This window comes from Nansenia antarctica (genome assembly GCF_963989245.1).
Source record: "Nansenia antarctica genome assembly, chromosome: 10".
Taxonomy (NCBI): domain Eukaryota; kingdom Metazoa; phylum Chordata; class Actinopteri; order Argentiniformes; family Microstomatidae; genus Nansenia; species Nansenia antarctica.
In genome coordinates, this window is record NC_137680.1 from 9355945 (window position 1) to 9363959 (window position 8015).

General features: G+C 39.9%; 2 protein-coding genes across 2 annotated transcripts in view; one reads left to right on the plus strand and one right to left on the minus strand.

The window, feature by feature from the left end:
• LOC308166610 (sialic acid-binding Ig-like lectin 15) overlaps positions 1-8015 on the minus strand; it is a gene marked incomplete at both ends in the record, with an annotated part of 268304 nt that overhangs the window by 143833 nt on the left and 116456 nt on the right. The gene's annotated exons all lie outside the window — the stretch shown is intronic.
• Positions 1-8015, plus strand: part of nek11 (NIMA-related kinase 11) — a gene marked incomplete at both ends in the record, with an annotated part of 72671 nt that overhangs the window by 56550 nt on the left and 8106 nt on the right. The window contains 2 exons of the mRNA XM_080540462.1: positions 1263-1402; positions 6740-6800. Of these exons, the coding sequence (XP_080396588.1) occupies positions 1263-1402; positions 6740-6800 (201 nt within the window). The remainder of the gene's footprint in view (positions 1-1262; positions 1403-6739; positions 6801-8015) is intronic.

An 8015-nucleotide genomic window follows, 5' to 3' on the forward strand; every position in this document is an offset into this window, starting at 1 on the left:
GAGAGTGTGAAATGAGAAAATTGAAGCGTTGAGGCGAGAAGAGGGAGATGTGCAATGTACCCACGCCCTATCTCCGACCACACCACTGGAAGTCTCTGGGCTTCTCACTTGTGAGAGAGCGAGTCAGAGAGAGAGAGAGCAATAGATGTCAAGGGAGGCTGGTAGAGGTAGAACCCTTTAGATACCATTCCTAATTCCATTCGATGGATTACAACGAGCTTGCCCTCTGATTCCTCCCTCCACCAGCCTCAACTGGTATGTCGAAAGAGGGGTCGGGGAGAGAACAACGCTGGCTCCTCATCTGTGTGTGTGTGTGTGTGTGTGTGTGTGTGTATGTGTGTGTGTGTGTGTGTGTGTGTGTGTGTGTGTGTGTGTGTGTGTGTGTGTGTGTGTGTGTGTGTGTGAGAGAGAGAGAGAGAGAGAGAGAGACCATAGAGAGCAAATGTATTATAACCATAACCCTGAACATATTTCTTTGAAGTGTGTGTTACAATTATTTTTTAGCAGATATGAGCCAAAAATAGTTATATTTCATAGTTTATTAGAACATACATCCTTTTCAAAACAGTTGAGGTTGTCAAACACAAATGCTCGACTGAAGGAAATGTTTTCTTTAGATATTCACATGCAGGTCAAAATGAATAATATTTGAAGATATGTTGGTTATCTTTAACAGTAGATCACAGTATTCTAATACATCATTTAGAAAACTGTGTTGGTCTCTCGGGACTTGTATTAGAGTGGTTTAAATCTTATCTAGCTGGTAGACATTTCTCTGTTGTCCTGGGAAACTCTGTTTCTGATAATGTTGACATCACATGTGGGGTCCCTCAGGGGTCTATTCTTGGTCCCTTGCTCTTCTCCCTGTACATGATCCCATTAGGTGGAAAACCACAAAAAGACAAATTGCTGAATACCATGGGAACCTTGCTTTCGAACTGCAAACATGAAGCTAAGAATATAGGTGTGATTATTGATTCTGACTTAAGCTTCGAGCCTCACATCAAATCTATCACTAGAAATGTTTTTTTTTATCATCTATGGAATATTGCAAAAGTTAGAATTTTTTTGTTAACAGAAAGTGTTAATGCCTTTAAATAACTAAATGATTAAATGATGATTATATAATGATTAAAGCACTTTGAGTTGCAACGTTTGCAGGAACGTTGGATTATTAACAAACAACACCAAGGAATATTTGAAATTCCAATTAGCATTAGATTAACTTGATGTCTGTATGTGTGTCTATGATATGTGTACAGAGATCCCAGAGGATCCACAAACTGCAGAGGCCTATTATATCCAGGATGAATTTGAGTCCTGCTCCGATGAAGAAGAGAAAGAGGAGGAAGGAGAAGGGGACGACATGTCGCCAGAATCTCTTTGTCAAACCTACGGACAGGTGAGATGTGTGTGTCCGTGTATGTTTAGTTATAAATGCTAATGCATAACAAATATATATACTCCTAAACAATTGTGTCATGCCCATTAGGGGCACAAAGACACATGCCCCCTCAGATCCATCATATTTTACATGTTCAGAAACAGTTGTTAATAGTGAATTAATACAGTGTAAATACAAATTGTAACCAAAAAAATAACTACAAGATGAATTGATCAACATTTACACTATTTATGAGGCTGGGAATGTGTTGTCCTCTTAAATTGATGATGATCAATCTAGGGCCATCCACTAATAAAGGAGATCTTGGTTGACTGATAGTCGTCAGTTTCCTGACCAGTTAGTTGAAATGTCAGACCTTTTGCAATTACACTCTTAAAATTAGCTAAAATGCAAAAATTTAATCAACAAATCAATAAGTTGAATTGAGTCCATCTTAATGCAAGGATAAGTAATAATAATTACATAGTTCATGTCATTTTGGAATCAATATCTTGGAATCAATATCATTATTTTTTTTACAGTGTCTCTGATTTGCATAGGAATCAATTACACACTGAGTGAATAAATTGTCACACCTTGGTTTGTTAATCGGAAACGATCAATAAAAAGATTACCTTCCCCCATCAACCATACAGTATATCACTAAACTGATCACCACACAAACTTTTCATTGACTTTTTTATTGATCCAAGTGACAACTGCCGGTGTCTTGGGCTGAATACATTTGTTGGATATCCAATGCAAAATTTAAGATAAAGTTAAGCTATACAAGCTAGAACAAGTTTTTTTTTTACTGAAGCCACATGGCTCAAAGCGCAGTGCACAGTGCATACGCATATCGTGCAACAACCATTGTCTTTTCAAATATTCTTCAGAGAGCTCTTATCACCACCTTAAGTTAAGGTACTGTATACAAGCAAGACCAAACGTTTTAGCCTACTGAGGCTATGATACTGTAGAAAACGCAGCATGTTTGAAACAACTACATACAGCAAGCTATAGTAGTATGTTTGTTTCCACAATGTAAACACAACAAAATGACGGTGGACGTTGTGGGACATTGTCACTTCAGTGAGGTCTTTCTAAACTCCTACTTACTATACAACACTGGTGTCAGCAAACATGATCCTCCAATTGGAGTTGTACGTGGTGGCCACACAGTCGTGGGTGAACAGGGGGTACAGGAGGGGACTGAGCATACAGCCCTGGGGTTGAGTGTGGGGAGTAGGTGTTGACTACCTATCCTCACCGCCTAGGGTCTGCCCGTCAGGAAGTCCAGAATCCAGTTACACAGGAAGGTGTCGAGACCCAAGACTCTGAGCCCGGTTACAAGCTTGGAAGCAACAATAAGAAGTGTTAAATACTGAACTGTAGTCAATTAACAGTATTCTCACATAGGTGTTCCACTTGTCCAGGTAAGATAAAGCAGTGTGCAGTGCGATGGTGTAGGATATTTACGTTAGTTGGTTGAAATAGATCACAAGCAAAGCTTCTGAGTTACAGACTATTTATTTAGCGTCTTTGAGTGTCTAGAAAAGCGCTATATAAGTCTAATGTATTATTATTATTATTATTATTATTATTATTATTTAAACAAAGGTACACACAGCTTACAGCATTCCTACTCTGATGTCATACAGAGGGCTCTGGTCGATGGTTAGCAGGGTGAAAGAGAAAGAGCTGTCTCTAGCTCACACATTTTATACCCCCAATGGTAATACAAGGCTATGACAAAACACATATGTGACCGGTGCTAGTGGAATTGCAAACAACACGCTCTCACTTGAAGTCAAAAAGTGAAAGTGAAACTTATTGTGTCAACAATATCTAGGTTTCGGGGTTTTTAATAACACACTTAAGGGCCGGTTTCAGAGACAAGGCTTAAGCCTAGTCCTGGACTAAATCACACTTTCAATGTAAAATCTCCATTGAAGATGTTTTTTAGTCTAGGATTAGGCTTAAGCCTTGTCTGTGAAACCGGCCCTTGTTTTAAAGTACCCACTTGATATAATAAACAACAGTTTAACGATCACTAAATACTTATAATTTGTGGATTGGATTCACTGTTCTCGTTTGTCGGAGGCTACCGGTAAGTGATAATGACTTGTAAACATACTTTCGTTTTAGGACGTGTTCAAAAGCAAGAACTGTGTGTTCATCTAGTTATGTGTAGTCATGTGTTTTTAGCATGTCAATGTTCTCTCAGCATGTTGTGATGTTATTCAAATACAGTTTAGACCTTCATAGCGATGTGTTTTGTTAGCCGCTAGCTGTTAGCAGCGTTTGTAGCTGTGGTTGCGTTTAGAGTCACTTTCAGTGTGATGGCTTTCCAACTATATAAAATACAATGCCAATTAGCATTGTAACAACAGAGAAATAATCGACCAACATTTCCTAACTTTTTTTTTCAGAGTTTTTCAGAGTGTCTGTCATGGACTGTTTTGAGGTGTTACATTTCCCCAGCCCCATCTCCATCCCTTACCTGTATACAGAACAAGGGGGCGGGGAGACAGACTATGGATTGTGGCTTTAATACACTGGGGAGTAGAGAAGGAAGCAGATGAGGAGGGATCACAGGATCCTACTATCCTAATCATACCAGGCAAACAAACCAGTCATGGGGAGCAAGGTACATGTGCAGGAGGTATTGCAGCAGTGTTTCTGCTTGGCCAGTTTCTTTTCACCAACTCTGTGGTTTCTATTCCGTAGCTGTGGTGGATTTGGTTGGGGATTCATGGGGGATTACTGGTTGAGCTCCTGACTGGAATCTTGCAGAGAAACATATTCATTATGACTGTTGGCTGAAGGGCTCCCTGCCATTATTTCCTGCCAAGTTATTTTCTCTGCTTGTTCGAGTAAGAACTATACAATATTCTCATCAGAGATTGAGCTGTCTCAGCTCTCTGTTTTTGTTATGTCCGGAGTCACAGAAAAGCAAGCTGTAATTAATCGCTGAGAAAACACAATGGGAAAACAACACATGTAGCATCATTCTGCAAGCAGGAAAGTCAATTTCCACTGTGGCCTGACGCCAGAAGGGCCTTGGCAGAATGAGGGACAATGGCTTAGAATTAGGTATGGTTGCAAGTAGGCTTCAGCAGGCCTCTTTTCTGCGTTGGAATCGGAGTTGATCCCTTTTAGCCTTCTCGGAACACAAACCCACGTTTTTATATATACTGTATATGTTACGGTACATGTGGGAAAACTAGGGTTAGGGTTAGGTGCTAGGGTGCTACGGTTAAGGTTAGGGTTAGGGTTAGGGTTAGGATTAGGGTTAGGGGTAGGGTTAGACATGCCAGCATGTATCAAATCGACGTAGCACCTAACCCTAATCCTAGTTTTCCCACATGTACCGTATTCCCACATGTACCGTAACATATATTTTTTTTAAAATTGATTTTCACACACACATTAACAAAAAGGATAGTCAAAATGAAGAAATAAAGGCATTGTGCAGGGGAAGTTAAGAAACCCTGTGGGGCTTGTTGAGAAGCCTCCCTTTTAAAAGGGAGAGACTAAGAACTGATGTTGAATGGTTTGGTTTGCAGGCCCACTGTGTCCCTGTAGTCATAATGTAAATATGTTCATATCCATCATAGCATTTGCATTGCATTACTCTGACACACATACAGTAAGCATGATTAATTAGCATTATTAGCATTTCTTGTCCTAGCAATAAATACTATTACTTTGAAGCAGTGTATAGATTTAACTGGGGCTCGGGGCAGAAATGCCTGCGATAGTTCCTAAAATGCCCCCAAAATTGCCATGACAAGGACAAAAAAAACTGCCCTAATAAAATCTATATAACAGATCATCAACAGCTAATACACATGTAGGCTATTTCAACTTATAAACAGCTATTTGTATAATGGGGAAAACACCTATTGCCTACAGCGCATTCCATAACAACATCAAGGTAATCAAACCCTCTTGCCTCTTCTTTCAGTCATGCAGCTATCTGAAAATGCCCCTGAAAAGTTCAAGGGGGCAAAAGTGTCCTACACTGCTTTGGTACAGTAACGCACCAACTCTCACCTGTGCAAGAGGCAAACTCGCAGGTATAGACCCAGAGAAAGTTTAATGTTTAGTGTGTTCTGTCAAACTTGGTCAGCATTGTAATCCACAAAAATCGCCTTGTTGTAGCTGGGCTCTTTCATCACTGAACCCAGGGGACCTCTAAACTAGGTGACAGACCAACCCAGAGCAGAAATTAGGTTACAGAATAAATACTGATTTAAGATAAGATTTGTGTCTACGATTCCAGCAGAAATACTTGCCAAGTACAAGCTTGGAGGCAGTATGGGGTTTTGGAAGGAGGATGTGTTCAAAGAGAAAGACCCTGAGAGAAAGAAAGACTCCAGCTTTCTCTCAGTCGCCACAAGGGAACATGTCAAGGCTACTATCCAATCTCTGTCTACTGCACTACAAGAGCAGGAAGACTGGACAAAATTAAAACGATGTGTCACTGTTGAGAGAGAAGACACAAGAAGAAAGAAGAAAGGTTCATGATGAGCCTGAATTCAATTCAGGCAGTTTCTGGGAGTTTTATGCTTAACTGTAAGGCTGTGATGAATAATGATCCACAGACATTGCAAATTCAATCAATTAAAAGCATTGTTAGACACTTCTGCATTCAGGGCCTTCATAAAAACATCAATAACTGAATTGGTTTATGGCTTAATCTGGGGATTGTTCTGCTGCAGAACTATTCTCGAAAAATACAATTTAAACACAACTAATTAGCTTAGTACAACTGTTGATTTTATTTGATTATTTGTAAATAAAGTAAATAAAATGTAAACAAACTATTTAATGCCGGTCAGTGGTAACTGATTGATACTGTATGTGACAGCTCAGAGATCTTGAGTGGGTTTTTCCTCAATGGCAGGCCAGGAAGAGGGGGATATACAGTAACTCTACCTGACATTTCTGACAGGGGTTGAGAATGTTTTCTGTGAGGCCCTTAATTGCCTTTTTATGTGGTGGTGTTCACTGATCTCCATCTCCTGAGTGGCTCAACCTGTCTGTGTTTGTTAAGACAGTAAAGACACCAGCTCAAATGGTGCTAGGGTTCCCTTTCCTTTGGTGAATTTGATATAACTACGGTATTCAACCAATGACCTGGGTCTCAGGGTATTCTAGCTAGCACACAGTTATTTATAGCAATTTGATCCCTTGATAGTCCAAAGTTGGTGTTAAGAAGAACCTGACTAAGAAAGGTTAAAATGGCTACTTTCTGGTACCTGGTAGAGGCATGTAACAGTGCTACTGTAATTGCAGTGTAATAAATCATAACTGAATGTTGCTGTTGGCCTCTACTCTCCTCTTCAGGACAGTGACCTGGAAGCCATGATGAGGCACATGGAGAGGGTTCTGGAAGGGGATTCTGGCGGTGAGTTACTGTTACCACTAAACCACAACATCAGCACGTATACTGTACATTTTTCCTCACTCACACATGTACACACATGCTCTGTCACACTCATACACACACCTCAAGAGGTTAACGACTTGCTGGTAGCATTACTGTGAAAAACCAGGCTTCTGCTTTCATATGCTGCACAGCTGTAATGATGTGAAGTGAAGTGCTTTTCCACTCGATCCAATGCTAAAGATAGTGATGTGTTTCCGCACAGTGCACACACACACACTCACATTAAGAGCACTAGTAAGACAACCTCCGCCTGTCATTGAAATGCACACACTGCTGGAGTGAGTGTGGTGGTGCATTTAGACAATTCGTCTCATGAGTTCTCTCATTCTTTCATTGACATACACGTTCTTTGCTGAGTTCAATGGTTACCAATACACCTACAATGTTCCTTATGTGGATATGTATGCAGCATTTCTGTTTACACTTCGATGCTACTACATTTTTGGTGAGATACTTTGGCACAAATGTAGTAAAATTGTTAGCATGTGTTTCTAGCTTTCAAAATACACTGTGCTAGCTCAAACAAACAAACAAACAAGATAACTGCAACTAAATAATTTTCTTACAGTTTTATTCTAAACGGTTTTGCCGGATTTTACCTCAACATTTTAAATGGCCAGTTTCATCTAGCCTCAGCTGTTAGCAAGTGCTGGCTAAAATAGGAGGTATGTAAAATGTAAACAAATGGTACTATTGGTTTATTTGATTGAGGTGTACTTGGTTGACATTGGTGTATTCAAATCAGATCCCCTGGTGACGCTATGAGGGGGGCCAATACCACACCCATGGAAAACAAGCTAGAATTCAAGGTGCACTTTTCACACTGCTATCAAATTTAGGGCAGCATAGTTTTCACAATTTTACAGTATTACTTCAGCCACATAGAATGCAAATGCCATATAAAACACCAGAAAATATGTTTTTTGACTACATGGCCCCATTAAGAGTTATGTGCTTACTATGTTGAGCATGTGAGCATTGAGGAAAAAAATAAGACAATAGGCCTCATACAGTATGCCTACACATTGCATTGTAATTGCCTTTAAGTTCACTCATGGAGAATAGAACTCAAAGATATACAGTATTTCATGAGAGCTCTTCAAAGAGCTCTGATCTCCTGCCCTGACACTGACAACATGAAAAAGGCACATAGAAATGACAGTATTCAGTTGG